The sequence below is a fragment of the Syngnathus floridae genome, chromosome 17, assembly GCF_059516105.1.
Source record: "Syngnathus floridae isolate MCC-2025c chromosome 17, RoL_Sflo_1.0, whole genome shotgun sequence".
NCBI classification, from domain to species: Eukaryota; Metazoa; Chordata; class Actinopteri; order Syngnathiformes; family Syngnathidae; genus Syngnathus; species Syngnathus floridae.
The window spans coordinates 1,730,001-1,748,394 of record NC_142429.1 but is presented as its reverse complement, the minus strand read 5'-3'; the positions used below and the strand labels follow the sequence as shown (position 1 = coordinate 1,748,394).

The following is an 18,394-nucleotide window of genomic DNA, read 5'->3' as shown; positions in this document are numbered from 1 at the left end:
GCTAATTGTTTCCTAATTCCAATTATATTCACCCACATCCTACTCGTTAAGTAAAATCCAGATATAACATTTGCACGTGGATGAATTTTACTCTGCCATTCGACTAGAGAAACTTTCAGTAGGTTTCTAAACACGCCGCACTCATTGTTGAACACTTCTAGAGTCAGGTATCTCACCATCTTCCAGCTCGTCGAAATTTTGTGGGGAAACTTTGAGCCGAAAAAAGTAGCGTCCAGAAGGGCCAAGATGAGATGCCCACATAATTGTGAGCCGTCCTTGTAATCCAGTCTCTTCGACAAATTCCCCCAATACTTTAGAAAACAACTGGTTTACAACTCCCCAGTCATTGGAATTGAGAGATCCGTAACCTTGAGGTGTAGTATATCCGTTCTCATCCCACATAAAAAAACACAGCTCTCCAACTTCATGTAGAAATCTAAATCCCGATGAGGTTGTGGCCGACAGTCAGAATTTCTGCTCAAGTTCTTCTTGTTTTACAGGGCTTTGCTGTAGTCTTCGAATGAACATTTGTTTTTTCATAGGTGCCTTTAAAAGACCGTTTGAGCCAGGCCGGCTTATATGAATGGTAACGTGTCTCCGCAATCATATTTCAAAGAAAACAGTTGTTCACCAAACGTAGATTCAGTCCTCTTTGCAGAGAATATATTCACAATGATTCGATACCTCCCCCTTAATTCCAAAAACCACACCCTTCCGTGTCACGTGTTATATTTCTTCTTGGTTGTATACTTTTTATTTTTCTTGAAATATATATGATTTTAGATTCACAGAGATTTACCCGGGTGAAATGACTCTCCTCCATCAAAATGAACAATGTACCTACCCTTGATGTCTATTGTATGTACATGAGGTAGGGGTCATAAAATTTTTTGGCCTTTTATTGCGCCATAAATCAGCGCCATTTTGGATTGCGGGGGGGGGCATGTGCGCCAGTCTGGCGGGCGCCAAGATAGCGCCTGTCGAGACGGCGCCATCTTTGGCTGTCGCCATTTTGGTTTGCTGGCGCCATTTTGGGGACATGCATGGGCATGTATAGGGCCTGTATGTTTGTGAAACAAACCAGAGAAGTGATACACCTGAGCTAGATTTGCTATCAACCAGTGCGTCTAGGGTCAAGGGAGGAGTTTTGTTGAAAAAATGGGGGTCAAGGGGGGAGTTTTGTTGAAAAAAAGGCATCTGAAGGAGATAGTCAAGGTGTTGTTGCATCTAATTTGAGCCTAAATAGCTTGTGGGGCCTCCGAGTTGTCTGTGTAACTTTGTTGAAAAAGGCATCTTATTTGACATACAATAGCTTGTGGGGCCACCGCTACTTCAAAGTCAAAGACAAAGTCAAAGTCAAAGTCTCCTTTATTGTCAATTCCTCCGCATGTCAAGACACACAAAGAGATCGAAATTACGTCTCTCACTATCCCAGGGTGACAAGACAGAGTTCACAACGCACATACAAGTAAACAACACAGGAAAAATAAAACAAGAAGATGAACAATAAGAGTGATAGCACGCTAGCCGCTCACGATGCACAGCAGAGTCCGGAAAGATGACAGTCAACCAGGCCACTGTGAACACGAGCACACAGCAGGCACGCACTGTCCGGTTTGTGGATCCTATCAGGCGAACGCAACCCATCTTGTCGTCCCGCGAACGAACATACGCCAGGAGAATGGAAGGCACGGCTGGGCGAGCTGGGTTGGCCGCAAGCCTGGCCCGACGTCTCCGCGCTGGCCCCTCGCAGACCCGCTGCCGACGCATCCCAACAATGCTCCAGGACAGAGCAGTCCAAGCTCACGACGCAGTCCAACCGGGGGAGGAAGAGCAGGCCAGAGAGTGGCCGCTGCGTGTATATGGTAAACATATATAATATATATACTTGAGTCATGAGAGTCAACATTATTGGCTCAGAGTTGTCTGCATGTAACTTTGTTGAAAAAGACATCTGAAGGAGAAAGTTTAACATACAATAGTTTGAGCTGAGTTCGAGTCATTAAAGCGTCGTCAATATGGTGACGAAGTTATCTGAAAGAAAGAGACTGGCTGATGGGATCATTTAATTTTGGAGGGAGACATTTTGGAGGCCTCTGAATTCCTTATTTCAGTATATTTGATATGCCTCCAGCATATTTCGTATGTTACAATTTGTTTAGTTTTTATGAAAGTTGCCTAAGTTAAAAACATGTCCTGACTAAAAACACGTGATCCACAGAGGTGTGGTTTGAGAGAGGGGGTGGACCTGTTGCAGCTATATTACGGCAGAGTATCAAGCGGCTAGTTCACAGAAAAGAGCTAAGCTAAAGCTTTGGTGTTAAACTGCAAACCTGAAGCTCAAATCATGATAGCGGAAACACCGGTCAGTATTCATATTGGCCGTAAGAGTCCTGATGGCTTGTTAGACGCACCTAGGAAGAAACATATGTATCTAAAGCGTATGCAACAGCCTCCTCCAGAAAAACTTGAGCAGAACTGGTATCTAACACCGGAGACTCTGTGGGGACTTAATTTTTTTTATGAGGTCGGCGAGCTATCTTTCTTCATGAAAAACCAAGGGGGCTCTGGACCAAACAACGACTGTGAGCCAGCCGGCACGTATGGTTCATTGAACTCAAATGACTGGGGTGTTTTAAATTAACTCCCACCCGAGGTTTTGACTGAATATCTCGATGGATACAGATTAGAAGGTGAGCTGAATGTAACATGGGTTTCAAGAATTACAGCCAGCGGAAGATGTTTTTTCCGGCTTAAAGTTTCTCCTCAAACTGTTGATGGGACAGAAGATAGAGAGCTGATCGATCTACTGTATCTGACGCTAGAAGTGTTTAATAGCGAATGTGGAGTTTTTCAAACAATAGTGAATGTACCATTAACAGAATGGTATAAACGAATGCAAGCATTTGGTGTCAGTATTACGGGACTCTTTTTCTATCTAGCTGTGTCTGGACAAACATCAAAGGAGTAAAACGTAAACTGACTTTAGATTAACCCTTACTAAAAAATAACTTTAAACTCCCCCCCACCCTTGCCCTCCTCACACCTCTTCAGTACAAACTTTCCTAGCCCCCTTTTTTTTTTTTTTTTTTTACCTCCTGTCACAGAAAGGTGGGGCTGTAGTCATTAACATACCTATCTGAAATGTATAAGAAAGGGCTTTCGGGCTCATCCTTCACACCTACCACCAAGAGACCGCTCCACACGTCAAAGAAAGAAGATGGCTCAAAAAAGACCCGCCAGACGACTTTTACCAAGTTTTGCACCTGTGGAGAACGGGCCGGGAGAAAAGCTTTCCAGAGGTGTGCAAACCGTACCGTGTTGTACGATCACACTCTGGTCCAGCCCTGACAACTCTGGCACAGCGCAAAGCCAGGCCTTATAGCTTTCATCGCAGCTCCACGGTCAGACGCGCCGGCTGAGGGGTCGAGATCACCGGCTGCTACAACGTGGTTAGCACCAGAGGGGTTTGACATCTTGCCGATGCCCACACCCGAACCGAGCGTCACGACGTCACAAACAGCTGAGCGGGCGAGCGATCTCTTATCACCGGTGCTACAGCTACCGTCGCTGGACTACGCTGATCAGCGGTTCGCGCGTCTCTTTGGAGCTTCGTCATCAGCCTTCGATGTGTTTGAGAGTCCTGAGACCCTACAGGCGACCCCGGGGTACAGCGGCGAGAGCCGCTTCGCAAACGGGATGGAGCAGCAGCATGAACATTGGTCCTCGTCTCGTGCCATCGACCTGTTTGTATTATTACACACTAATAAAGGACAGCAATAACAATAGTGTGAAGGTCTTCACCTTCACACTAATAATAATAATAAAGGACAGAAATAACAATAGTGTGAAGGTCTTCACCTTCACACTAATAATAATAATAAAGGACAGCAATAACAATAGTGTGAAGGTCTTCACCTTCACACTAACAATAAAGGACAGCAATAACAATCGTGTGAAGGTGGATACTAATAGAGAATGGTGTAGAATAACATATGTGTGAAGGCCATCGCCTTCACACAATTAACATTAAAGACAGGATAATCGCTTTTTTGGGGGGAGTAATTGTATGTGAATGCTCAAACGTGGATTATGAGACTTTTTGAATAGGTCAAGAAGAGATATCATTTAGTTCATAGGGATAATGTGAGAATTTGGGTACGTGGAACAGTGATGCAAAGCACTTTGCTATAGCTGCAGCTGTTATGAATTCGCAATATAAATAAAAATTTGTTGAGTTTTTAGCTCAAAGTCACCCCCTGCTCTGCAATATTGTGGGATTCCACAGGGATCAGCTTTTCTCTTTGTATTAGGCTGAGAAAGGATTTTTATTTCTATACCGTAACCCAATGACGGTTAGATTTATGTCTCATTAATGGAAAAAAAATATGTCTTGAAGCTATTGAAGCCTGAACGGATTTTTTTTATTTATTTTTAAGAAAACAGAGGTGACACCTGAGGGGTTTGACAGCTTGCCGATGCCCACACCCGAACCGAGCGTCACGACGTCACAAACAGCTGAGCGGGCGAGCGATCTCTTATCACCGGTGCTACAGCTACCGTCGCTGGACTACGCTGATCAGCGGTTCGCGCGTCTCTTTGGAGCTTCGTCATCAGCCTTCGATGTGTTTGAGAGTCCTGAGACCCTACAGGCGACCCCGGGGTACAGCGGCGAGAGCCGCTTCGCAAACGGGATGGAGCAGCAGCATGAACATTGGTCCTCGTGCGACAAAATCTCCGCCAGCATCACGCTGAGCATGGGGGCCCCCCTGGGCTGCGTGTTCAGTCCATTGCTCTTCACCCTGCTGACGCATGACTGCACTGCGACCTACAGCGACAACCGCATAGTGAAGTTTGCTGACGACACGACTCTGGTGGGTCTCATCACGAAGGGCGACGAGACTCGGTACAGGTCGGAAGTTGACCTTCTGACCACGTGGTGCAGGGACAACAACCTCCTGCTGAACGTCGGTAAGACCAAGGAAATCATTGTTGACTTCCGGAAGGGTCACAAAACACACCTGCCGCTGATCATCGACGGTGCTGTGGTGGAGAGGGTGAGCTGCACCAAGTTCCTGGGGGTGCACATCAGTGAGGACCTCTCCTGGTCCGCGAACACCTCGCCACTGGCAAAGAAAGCTCAGCGCCGCCTGTACTTCCTGCGGAAGCTCAGGCGTGCATGTGCTCCTCAGGCAGTCCTATCTACATTCTACCGTGGCACCATTGAGAGCGTCCTCACCAGTTGCATCGCTGTCTGGGGTGGTAACTGCACTGAACAGAACTTGAAGGCCCTGCAGCGCATAGTGAATACGGCTGGTAAGATTATTGGTGCTTCGCTTCCCTCCCTGAAGGACATTTACACCTCCCATCTCACCCGCAAGGCAACCTCGATTGCCAGAGATGTGAGTCACCTGGCTCACTCTTTGTTTGACCTTCTGCCCTCTGGGAAGAGGTACAGGAGCCTGCGCTCCCGCACCACCAGACTCGCCGACAGCTTCTTTCCCCAGGCTGTTAGGGCCCTGAACTCGCTACCCCCTTCTGCGTAGCGTGCGGCACTGTTGCGCTATTTTCGGGAATGTCTGCTGTACGCGCACTTGCTCTTTTTTGTTTTTTTCTTTTTGTGATCCTCTTAATTATTTATTTATTTATTTATTGTTGTGTTATTTATTCATTATTTATTCAGCACGCTTTTGTTATACTTGTTTACTGTTTGTCTGTTGTGAGCCATGTCTTGTCACCGTGGGATAGGGGGTAACGAAATTTCGGTTTCTTTGTGTGTCTTTGGCATGTGGAGAAATTGACAATAAAGCTGACTTTGACTTTGACTTTGACTTTGATGGTGTTTTGTCCCCATTTTTTTCCCTGCATATTGCTTATGTGCTCACTTAGAAGCTTTTGTGTGGCATCCAATATCCCTGTGAGAGTCCTTACATTTTTTTCAAGATTCTCCAAAATTTTGAAACGCCAGCTTCTATCCACTAAAATAAAATCGTCCTGTGTCAATGTCCTAAAAGACCCTGGATGCTTGTCTTAGATTATATTGGTACAAGAATAAACTACGATTAAGAAGCGTAATTTGTAAAGGTGCTTTGAGTGTAGGAGTCAGTATTTGATGCAACAAAAGAAAAAAATCATCATAGTTCTCAGAGACACCTCTTTATTTCTTCAATAAAAATATTGGCTTTTCAGCATACTTTCCCACGTCACGATAATACATAACCTTTAAGTCAATAATACATTCAGAAGCAGGAGACAGTTTATTATGCAAGCCTATAGTCACTCCTGTACAATCTAAAACCATTTTTAACTAAACACAATCATGGAAGGAGGTAAAACACTTCTCAAAAATGTCATTAAGTACAAAATCACAACCTGAAAATAACATCAGTTGTAGGTTTCACAAACATGTGTTTTTACCATACTGTGCTGTTTGTCATTCTAGCCGTTATATAGTCTGCCTTTGCTAGAAATACACATTGGATTTGATATGTTCCTCTGGCACTCTTTAAAGCTTCCTTCTAACTCACACCCAGAAACAAAACACACTGTCCAGCAGGAGGAGACAGCAGGGAAATAATCTTGTCACAGAGCACAATAATCTGAAGGCCTCTTGAAAGATCAAGTGACATGCTCTACCACAGCTGCCACTATGGAGAATTCTGCTCGACAATCAATCAATAGAATGAATGAATAACTGAATAAATAAATAAATGAATGAATACATTAATGAATAACTGAATAAATAAATGAATGAATACATAAATTAATAAATAAATTGACAAATAAATAAATAATAAATAAATAACAAAAATTGGAGACATCTGCCTTTGCATTTGTACTCTTCTGCCTTTTAGGTATTTGATTGAAAAGAACACAACAAAACACAATGGTGCATTCCACCCTCATTATTTCTTGGTATGGCCTCCTCCTTGCATTCACCCTCCCATCTGAGGGGGGATGGGTTCTCAGCATGCCTGTTTTGTTCCCTGTTGGCCCGGGTAGCGGCAGACAGCCCCTCGCCTAAATGTCACATGTGCACCCAAACAGCACGAATGGCAGCATGTGTTGTTACAAATTTCATCAGAACCGCAGTACGCTCCTCTGGCTTAGAAATCCATTTCTTTGTGCGTAAGACCTAAATGTTTGATGATCGACCGTGGAATCATTAGCGCAAAACTCAACTGCTCCCTGGCGCTCAATGAAATGCGATGACGCGCTGCTTCGCACTGACAGCGAGGCGTAAGCACTCGCTCAAAAATAGTTTTTCTTCTAGTCCTGCGTTTCTCTCCAGTACAGGCGCTAAGCACAAGTCAACCTTTTGAATGTGAAGTGAAGCGGTTGTTGCCGTTCTGAGGTTTAGTTGTGGGCCAAACAGAAGGCCTGGCCGTCCAGCGTCTCTCTCCAGTACTGGCGCTAGGCCCAAGTCATCCTTTGAAATGTGAAGTGAGCTCCAAATGTTCAAGTTCAAAAGAAAACATGTGGTGGTTGTTGTTGTTGTTCTGAGGTTGTTTTGGTTGTGGGCCAAAACAACATCAAGGCCTGGCCTACATTCACCTCCATTGAAACATTTGTCAGTCTTTTGGCTTAATTTCAGAGCGGTTTGTCTTGGCTGCACACATTCATGTTAAACTTTGGTGCAATCAAATTGTTGCTCTGAGATTGCGCAGGAGCAGCAATGCTCATGTTAAGGGCAAGAACCCGAATGCTCATTTTGTGAGTAGGAACAGCACGTGAGGAGCTGAAAAGACGATATTTTGTCACAAACATTCGAATAGTTGCCAACATGAAATAACATTGCTTGGTTTTCTATTTTTCACTGTGCGGGCGGGCTGTCAGTTGACAGATAAAGAGTACAGTTGAGAGTGATGTCTACGCGGGTGGCTTGGACATCAAGTGGATGCAAAGAGCAAAGAGCCTCCAACAACGGCAGCAAGGAGAGAGAGGAGCAGGTGGCAAGCCAAAGTCTCTCATTTCGCTTTGCAATTTGGAGGAAAATCAATTTGAGTGGAACAAAAACATGGCGATTGGTCTGGCGATTGGAGCTCCTCATCTATGCCGACATGCACCTGACGAGAAACAGGGGAGCGGTTATCGATGATGGGAAGAGACGCAAGGACCACATGTTGCTCTCTTGCCAGACACGGCAAAATGGAGTTCCGCCCACATGTCATCTTAGTGAGTCAAACGAGTACATTCCATCCTTCATAATTCGGCCAAGACAGAGACGTGCGAGCACACCTTCCCCACGTCTTACGTGGCCGTTCGAAGAAACAGCGTTGTCCTAGTTTTTCCAGGACAAAACACTCAAGGCATTTCAGAATAGCCATAAAATGTCGGTCACCAACAAGCGGTGTCACACACCATGACGCTGACATGCAGTCACTATTCACAGTTCAGCAAATAATTACGAGTTGCAGCAAGGTTTGCTTCTTTTGCGCAATGACTTGAGAAGCAGGCATCATGTATGTATGCCGGACGCTTGCTGGGGAAGGCTACAACTCAAATAAGCCCACATCGCATCAAACACTCGTCAGTGTTGCGTTTTTTTGTCCGTTGGACGGATGCGTCTCATCCCTCCGGGCGGGTAGGGACACAGCTGGCGACTGTTGGACGGATTACTGAAGGGACTGAAGGTGTCTGCGGGAGCCATTTGCAATTTCGACGCGTTTGCCACACGAGATGCAAACTTCACCTGCCAGTGGGATGGATGAGCAGAGACCAAAGTCACTTCTTGATCTAGCAGGGAGGGGTTGTGAATACAAGCCCCACCCTACAGAGGGAGCCCGAGAAACGAACGGCAAACCTCAGAGCTGCTTGGTGGATTTGCTAGATGACAAAATATGTAGCAAACTGACTTAGTGGGACACAAGGCATTTTTCTTGTCCCAATAAAGGCTTGAAGAAACGTTTGATTACATTCGCCCGGGTAATGGCTGACGGGAAATCATCCATGGCCATTATCAGTTCACAGAGAACTATCCACTAATGGCAGAAATTTCCTCTTCTTCATAATGTAAACGATAATAACTAGCTTCACAGCCATACCACTGAACATGGACAGTAAACGGTCTAGCGTGAATACATCTTGGAGCCGCGATATGCCGAGTTGCTGCAACTGTGTCGAACTTCCGGAGCAAGCACCAGACAAAAAAAAAAAAAAAAACAGGTAAATCTTCCGCATGTTCAAACTACCATATTTTCCGGACTGTAAGTCGCTGTTTTTTTTTTTTTTAAATGGTTTGGCTGGGGGTGCGACTTATACTCAGGAGCGACTTATATGTGAAATTATTAACGCATTATTATATCACTTCACATGTTATTTTCACACTAAATCACATGAGGGTGCTCGAGGCCTGTGGGATAATTGGAACTGCAACTGATGATAGTCTGAAGTAAGCCACGTAAAAAAGGAAGCATCTTGTACTTCCGGGGTTAGCGGAGTTGTTTATAAGTGAAACAGAGGATGAAGATTTAGTAGGAGTTAATGATTTGGAGTGGCGTGGATGGTTCGATAAACTTGTTAGCATGTTATTTATGCTTTAGTTATGTGAATAACTCTTAATATGTTACGTCAGGCAAGTTCTCAGTTTCCCATTCATGTGTTTATGTAACGTTAGCATACCGTACCATTCAGCCTGTTGTTGCCTATTCATGTCTGTTCTTGGTGTTGGATTTTGTCAAATAAATTTCCCCCAAAAATAAGACTTATACTCCGGTGCGTCTTATTTACGTTTTTTTCTTCTTTATTAAGCATTTTATGGCTGGTGCGACCTATACTCCGGAGCGATTTATACTCCGAAAAATACGGTCCTTGTTTTAGGATAACGTCTAGACAGAGTTCTGATCAGGGGATGCCAAGAATAATTGTCTACTGTGGCCATGTTTGTTTTTAAGAGCTATAAAATAAAATTTACTTGATTTGGGGGCAGCGCCGGAATCCCGGATCGGGCCAACTGCAACGTTCTGGCGCATAAAGTAGTGAGTGTTGGTAGTCGCATAGAGCAGTGGTCCCCAACCTTTTTTGCGCCACGGACCGGTTACGCTCAGAAATATTTTTGCGGACCGGCCTTTATATAAATAAATAATAAATTTATATAAATAAATAATACATGTATAATAAATATATAAATACGATGAAATAAAATGTTATGATTGGCATAAAAACAAGTATACGTTGTAGTGGGAGCACTGAGCTCATTTCGTGTCACCACATATACCGAGTGCGCTTGGCACCTCAGAGTCACCTGTGGCGATAAATCGATATTTTAAGTGCGACTCCAGAAATGTTCTTTTAAATGCAGCTTTCCTTTTCTTAGAAGTGGTAGCCTCTTCTTCTTCAGTCTCCTCATTGGGCTTTTTTCCCTTTCCGAAGAAGCTTTTCAAACTCATTTTTGCTTGCCTCGCGGGCTCGACTGGGGTGACATGTCATGTGACCGAGACGAGCGTCTTGTGTCAAGGGACACAGCGACTTTTTTTAATATTTTTTTTTTATATTTTTCTAAATAAATTCTTGCTCATTTTTTGCAGGCTCGCCTCGGAAAACATATCACGTGACCGGGACAAGCGTCTTGACCAGAATGAATTGATCGTCGATAAAAAAAAAAAGAAAAACATTTTTTTTCCTGTACGGCTTGGCGGCCCGGTACCAAGTGACCCACGGACCGGTACCGGGGATTGGGGACTCCTGGCATAGAGCACCGACCGGCGAACTCATTGCGGCCAAGCCTCCATGGTGCCGCTACGATTCACGTGCATGGGATATCGGTCCGTGATCTAGAGCGATGACAAGGTCAAGAGTCTGGAGAATGTACATATTTTTTTGCAATGAGATGCCGGTTCCAACATCGTTGCTTCAAACACAAGCTATTTTGTCTAGACGTTTTGTTTTGGCTCATAGCTAGCTCAAGCGTCACTGCCGTTCCTGCCGTGTAAGCTGACCTTTTCCCAAAGCGTCCTGTGCAGGCAAGAGTGAGACAAAAGCCCCGAAGCACCCTCCCCTGAGCCCTCAGGAGGAAATGCAAATAGGCTTTCCATTTTTGTCGTACTGGTACACCAACATTTTGATGCAGTGGGAGTTGGCCGGTGAAATCCATGGACTGCTGGTGATGGAGAAATTGTGGCTGGCGTAGAATGGCTGCGGCTGCTTGCGGCAGCGGAGCAGCGCGTGCAGCACGTTGGCCGCCATGGCCCGGAAACGCTTGCTGATAAAGCAGTAGAGGAAGAAGTTGACGCCCGTGTTGAGCAACGCCAGCATGTTGGCAAAGTCGGTCAATGCATGCAGCAGGCGCCCGGCATCCAGCGAGGCCGGCGGGGGCGAGTAGAAGTGGTAGAGGATCAGGAAGGTGCGGGGCGCCCAGAGCACGGCAAAAACAGAGGTGATGGCCAGCAGGATGGCCGTGGTCTTGCCGGTGGAGTAGCCGCGCATGCGGAAGCAGCTGCGGCGGCGGCGCAGCTTGCTCACTATGACAGCGTTGAGGCTGAAAAAGACAGCACAGGGGAGGAGGTAGATGGTGGCACAGTGGGCCCACACCAGGACGTGCTGAGCGACACTTGGACCGCTACGCTCCGGGCCGCCCCCATCGGCCGCAGCGAGCGAGCCGTGCCACAGCTCGGGCCACCAGTAGTATGGAGCGGCCGAGAGCAGGCACCCGAGGTAGACAGCCAATATCACCCTGCGCGTGCGTGCCGGGTAGGAGACAGTGTGGTAGCGCAGCGGGTGGCAAACAGCAATGTAGCGGTCGACAGTGAGGGGCACAGTGATCCAGATGGATGTATGGATGGAGCAGAATTCCAACACCTGCACTGCGCTGTTGAGCGACGGCGGCAGTGGCGTAGCCAGAATAAAGTCTTCCAGGATGAAGTCCACAAAAACAATGAGGAGGAGGACCGTGATGTCGGCGGCCGCCAACGCCAAGAGATAATTGTACGACGACTTCTGACGACGCAGCACCAGCTGGGACAAGATGACCACTGTCAGGATGTTGGCTGGAGAAGGGGGGTTTCATGATGATGATGACCGGTTAGTCCAGAGAATAACCATAGAGGATGAAGAGGTGATTGGAAAATGAAGATGAGGGGTAGGAAAAAAGAAAGACACAATTCAGGGTGTTAGTAGTGTTAGATTCGTTCCCAGTTCTTTATCTTTAATGCTCGATATGCCAACAGTAATTACCAAGAGGCAGCCTTCACAGTTTAACTATTTAATATATGCCAGAATGATCGATGCACAGCTGTGGAGCCCTTTCTGCGAGATGCAGAAGAAGGTCTAACTCTCAGCGCCAAGGTTCCTGCTCTTATACTACTCTGGGCTGCCTTCCTGCAAGGAGGCGACTCTGCCTAGCTTGTGTGATAATGTGTGACCATGTAGTCTTAACTGAGAGCGACTTCTACATATGTACAAAGAGTGTCATAGAGAAGAGAAAGCTAATAAAGCAAGAGAAGGTTTACAGCGATATAATGGCATAGCTCAAGCTACCTAGCTCATCACATGTGCCAAAGAGGCCTATTCTAACAATAGGCAGCTTGGTTTAAAGAGAGAACAGGCTACATATGCTCAAGGACATGCTGCCATCACTGGGCAGTCTTCCCTCTTTTTTTGCCAGCCGGGTAGAGACAAATCCCTTGCAAGATTTATGGCCGGCTGCAATAACTTGATGTGCAGCAAATGATCGCCTTGTTTGTTTTGGAAGCCCTGACATGTCATAAAGTTATTGTTTTTCTAAAATGAAATTAATATTTTCATTTGAAGAGAGGGCTAATCGAATTTCACATTCACCAAGAGGCGAATCCCTTGCATGTATTCCGGTCATGCGCATCACTGCGTCCATTCTGGGGGGAGGTCCATAGGAAATTACAAAAGGTCTTCCAAAGGGATATTCCTTTCCAAATGGAATCTGTGTGTTTTTGTGCATTCCAATTAGAACATGAATCTTCTCAGGATAAATCTCGAGTCCGGATATTTATGAAAGATCACAACATGGAAATGGCTGAAAGTTGAGCAGCCGAGCATAAAGGAATGGATAGGCATTTTTTTATGGAAATGGAAATAATAACTTTTGCTCTGAGGCTTCAGAAGGATATGTTCTTCAAAAAATGCTGCAATATGTCTTGAGTATCTGTTAGGGTTTTCCAGGTTATCTTTATCATAGGATTATGTTGGAATGCAACAGGTAATAAATACCTTACCTTGTCCTCCTTATCACAAGATCGTAAAACATCCCCTGAGATGTTTAGACTAGAGGACATGGGCTTTCTATTCAGCCCACTCATACCCCCACTCTGTTTCTCTTAATAAATATCCTCTTGCAGGAAGGAAAGTCCAGAGCTCTATTCGAACATCGCTCCACGCACAGCGACGAATGGACTCTCCACCTACAGGTGTCCAAAAGGACTTACTTGTCTCCCGTGTGGTTCTTGCAAAATAAGTTGGAGTGAACAAATCTCTAACATTTTGGTGCCGAAACCCGGGATCCATCATACCCGCTATCTGGCTGACGAAGGAGGACGTGCTGCATTGTCGACAAGCCAGCGTCCCATTGGAGGACCTGGAAAAGAAAGTCCTGGGAAGAGAATTCTTCGCTGGGCCAGCATCTTAGGTCTGACTTCGTCTGACAGAGGTGGATTGACGGGACCCGGCAGTGCAACGAACCAGGGGACAAGTAAGTTAAAGGCCTGAAGTTGTGTGATTGTGTTGTTGTTTGTGAAACGCGTAAAAAGGTGGAAGTGCACAGGAAAAAGTAAGTTTTGTGGAAGGAGAGGGTGTTGTAGAGTCCCCCTCTGGATGAGGTGTCTCTTTTGGAGCAGTGGTTCTCAAACTGTTTTAAAATCTCAGTACCTCCGTGGATCATTATTTGACGACCACTGTTCTAAAGAGTACAACTTCGCGTTGGCAGGGCTGGGGACAAGGACTTTTGTCTTCAGTTCCCAGGGAAGGTGGGGGGTGTTGTAGAGTCCCCTCACTGGATGAAGCAGCTCCTTTTTTTTTTAAAAAAAAAAAAGGAGGACTTCGCGTTGGCAGGGCTGGGGACAAGGACTGTTGTCTTTAGTTCCCAGGGAAGGTGGGGGGTGTTGGAGAGTCCCCTCACTGGATGAAGCAGCTCCTTTTTTTTAAAAGGAGGACTTCGCGTAGGCAGGGATAACTTGTGTGATTGAGTGTGTGACTGGTAGGATAAATTGACTAAATAGCAGTTCTAGCATTGATCCACGGCATTAATACAGGCTAGTAATTTGTTGAAAGCTGTTTGGGAGGGTTTTACACCCATCCCTGGATAGGCCTAAAAAAGCGCTGGAGTTAGTGTGATTGAGTGTGTGACTGGTAGGATAAATTGACTAAAAAGCAGTTCTAGCGTTTATACAGGCTAGTAATCTGTTGAAAGGTCAATTTAAACCTGCATTGAGGATCCTCAAAGAAAAAAAAATTTGGAAAAAAAATTGTAAAACCTTAAACTACTGAAATTAAGATGGGAAATAAGAACGGTAAATCTCTTGCTCTGCTCTTCTTTGAGATGAGAAGTTCATGGCAAGTAGATTTCTTAATTGTATGCAATACATGCTGAAGTGGAAGAAATTGTATGGAGTACAAGAACATTTGAAATGTGGAAGAAGTGGTAGAAGTCCAAGAGTGTGGTTGAAATCTTCACAAAGAGATGAGAACGAATTCAAGAGACAAAAGCTAGAAAGATGAAAACTGATGAGGTCACAAGTGTTCGTCAGACCAGGAGACAATAAGGCCCCTGTGAGCGGGTGCAAGGCCGTAGCTCAAGCCGCGGCTCAAGCGAGGGGCAAGAGGAGTTTAATAATAATAATAATAATAATAATAATAATGTGGCAAATTACAAATGACTAGAGATCAATTTGTGTTACACTAAAGTTAAAATATGCAAATCAAGTGGTAAAGAAATGCAACTTGCTTCTAGAAGATAAATAAATAAAATTAGAATGTGCTGTCCTCGTGTGCATGGGAGGGACCAGCTCATGATCGACCACAGGAAATGGCCAGCCTGTGACGAATCATTGTTGCTGAGAACTACCTTCCGCACGCGAGAGCTGTGCATGTGTGTGCGTATGTGTTAAAGTTAAAGTCCCAAATTGATGAAGATTGGCTAAACTTTTAGTATAAAGAAATTTGCTAGACTGTTGTCTATTCAATTTACACCGCAGAACAGAAACAATTTTGACAGATAAAAATGAGAGGAAAAGAGAGAAGTCTGTTTGCGAGCAGAAACTAATCCACACTAGTGCATGTTAAGTGTCGAGCCCACATGAGAAATTCGAAGAAAAAAAAACGACAGAACATGCTTTCAGGAATTGGAAGAAGCTAAATTGTGAATTTAAGATTTTGCAATGCTACATTTAATAGGAATAATTGATTGGTTGTGTTATAAGATGATACAAAATTCTAAATGCAAGCTAAATCTGAGAGATTGAGTTCTTCAAATTTAAAAATAAAGAAAAAATTCAGATTAATTTGCCAGTTGTTTGTTTCAGTTAAGTTTTTTTTGGACTGGTGGATTGTTCTACCAGGAAACCTGAGTTGAAAATGATATATGAATGTTGTGTGGTGAGCTTGGATGAATTGGGACCAATGTGATACTATGACTCCTTTTTGGAGACTGTGTGAGATGCATATAATGAGCATTGATGAATGATTGCCTGAATGAGAGGTTGAATGGTTGAAGTCGTTGGCGACTACTATAGAAAATTAGTAGAGCGACTTTGATGAAAGAGTAATTTTGAGCAGGTTGAATGTTAGAAAGAAACACGTAGCTTTTGGATTGATAATTAACTAGAAAAAAAAACTGGAGAACCAGTAACACATGTAGAAGATGTGTGAACTGAGAAATTGAGAAGCGGTTTGGAAAGAAAGTCAAATTAAATGATGATGGAATCGTATGTAGTAAAGAACGCATTCTCCCAAAAAGTTTGTCAAGGTGTGAGGCATGGGCGTTGCCAAGCCTCAAAAGGAGGGAGTGAGTAGGACAGATAGTGGAAGATAGTAATAATACAACACTTTATGACAATGAATTTTCGAATACATTTGGTGTTATACTGTGGTAATTTTTTTGTTCTGGTGTAGATAGGTTAGCAACACGAGAGATTTAGAGGTTCAAAAGAAAGACAGTTAAAGGAAAACATTTTTGATTTGGACAATTGCAGGCTAACAGGAACATGAGAACGATAAGAAGTACGAGGTGGGATCCAATTTCATTGGGGAGATTGAGAATTCACAGCACCATACTTTAAGTCACATTTTTGAGCAAGCATGACAATAACATGTGAGAGGTCAAGACATACAGATCAGGGCTTGATGTGGAAAGCAGACCTCGATGAGTTGATTTTCAATAATGATACTGAAGACAACATACTGTCCGATTAAATTGGAACTATAGATAAAATGTAGCTCAAAAAATAGGATGAGTTGCAGGATTTACAATATAAAAACGAGACCGCTGTTATTAGGAGAATTTGAAGTTTGGTAAATAAATGTTACCAGCAAATTGATGGAAGCAGCTACATTTGGAGATAGTCTTACAAGTTTGACGTCCCAGCCTGTCATTCTCAGTGTCAGGGTCCCTGAAACCCAATCCGAGTCTTCGCCTGCAGCCGTGAACAACCACAAAATGGTGCCTGGCTCTGAAGCACCTTTGACCTTTGGCGAAGGACAAGAAAAGACTACTGTTGTGCTTGGAGGGAGACAAGTACACTCCGGAGGACAGACAACATCCTCGGGGACGAGAAAAGACAGTGAAAAGCGGAGGAACTCACAATGATGAAAATTGACTCATTTGAACAATGGACTCATTCAAGAGTGATTGATGGGGTCGCTCTGAAGCAACAACAAAAGAACACCAACTTGAGAGGGTGAAGTGCGGCAAAAAGATATGGACTTGGAGTGTCCGACAACCAAATCGCACTCCTTGCTACGGCGTTACCAAATTTGGTGAAGCTTGGTTCAAAGTGGAAGGGAGGTTCATTGTGCACTGAGTTTGACAGAACTGAGGAGATTTGATAAATAAATAAATAAAAATTTGAAAAATACGTAGGGCTACTGAGGAAAGCATTATAATCAGAGATTGAACGGATATGGATAAAACAAATAGGCTAAAACGGTAGGAAACAAGAGTAAGATCTGATATTTTGCTCATCAAGCTTAAGACGTAGAGGTCGAGTTATATAAATTTTAGAACAGGACATTTGGCAGTCAGGAGGAAGCTAGGTTGCTCAATGTACCTACTCAATACAATAGTAAGGTTTTTTGTACCACAGTGGAGGTTAGGTACGCCCAATTTTTGACATTCACACAATCATGCATAGGAGTCACAAGGCGACAGTTAACAAGACAATGACTGCAATAGGGGCCACCTACGACTGCACCGGCATGAAAAAGTAGAAGCGAGATAGCAGAGTATGGGATTATATGCTAAAACGTCTGCTATACAGTTACCGATAGGAGATTCTATCAAAAGAAGCTACATGAGAGATGGATTAGAATCCCTTTGTTTGTGTGTGTGTGTGTGTGTGTGTGTGTGTGTGTGTGTGTGTGTGTGTGTGTGTGTGTGTGTGTGTGTGTGTGTGTGTGTGTGTGTGTGTGTGTGTGTGTGTGTGTGTGTGTGTGTGTGTGTGTGTGTGTGTGTGTGTGTGCGCACGCCCTGTGTGGGTGCAAGTGTGTGAGGAGAAAGAAGGCATGGGTAAGACAATTATTATTTTTTTTTAAACCAGGAGGCAATAAATGGGAGCGCCCCTGTCATAAATAGTTTTTGGTTAAAGGGAATAATTAGGAGGTTTTCAAACTCTTCCCGCAAACACTCCTATTTGCCAGTTAAATGGGCACGACCATTGACTACGGGAGTTGCAAACAACAGATGAAGAGCAGTCCTTGGCAGATTATATGATCAGGACGCTCAAACTGTGTCAAAGACAAATTTACTGCCGCTTGATCTTTCCTCCTCACAGGTCGACAACCCCATCAATCCAGGAGACTGGGTCTACATCGAGGTCGTCAAAAGAAGGAACTGGGCCAGCCACGACAGGAGGGGTGTTATGTGTATTCGAAACTCCCCTCTTCCTCCACACTAGGTCGCTTGGAGGCCAGAGCAATGAATGTCACTGAAGCGAAATGTATGGCATCCATGGGAGGAGTTGGATATCAACGCCGAGCAGTCACAATCAGTGATGCCGACCCATCCCACTCTGGACTTGTAGACGGTGCCTATGATGAACACTTCTGGGCAAATCTCAATGTGACTGTTAGAGGATGAACAATACCACAAGTGGCCTACACGGAGAGACCAGCTGGAGTGAATTACACATGTTACATCCAAGGTCGCAGGACCCACAAATGCATTAACGACGACTGCTCTCCAGGAGGAAACTGGATGGGAGCTTTGGACATCACC

The 18,394-nt window shown here is 44.6% G+C and overlaps 1 protein-coding gene and 1 long non-coding RNA gene across 2 annotated transcripts in view; both read right to left on the bottom strand.

Moving 5' to 3' along the window:
• Nucleotides 1-1,350: 1,350 nt before the first annotated feature.
• LOC148383160 (uncharacterized) lies at nt 1,351-3,002 on the bottom strand. The gene is made up of 2 exons (XR_015853447.1): nt 1,978-3,002; nt 1,351-1,852 (listed from the first exon to the last, which is right to left on the bottom strand). It is a non-coding gene; the product is annotated as an uncharacterized LOC148383160 (long non-coding RNA).
• A 3,138-nt stretch (nt 3,003-6,140) lies between these two features.
• gpr139 (G protein-coupled receptor 139) overlaps nt 6,141-18,394 on the bottom strand; it is a 23,384-nt gene continuing 11,130 nt past the window's right edge. Inside the window, exon 2 of the mRNA XM_088358268.1 lies at nt 6,141-11,984. Within this exon, the coding sequence (XP_088214394.1) occupies nt 11,005-11,984 (980 nt within the window). The 3' untranslated portion in view covers nt 6,141-11,004. The remainder of the gene's footprint in view (nt 11,985-18,394) is intronic.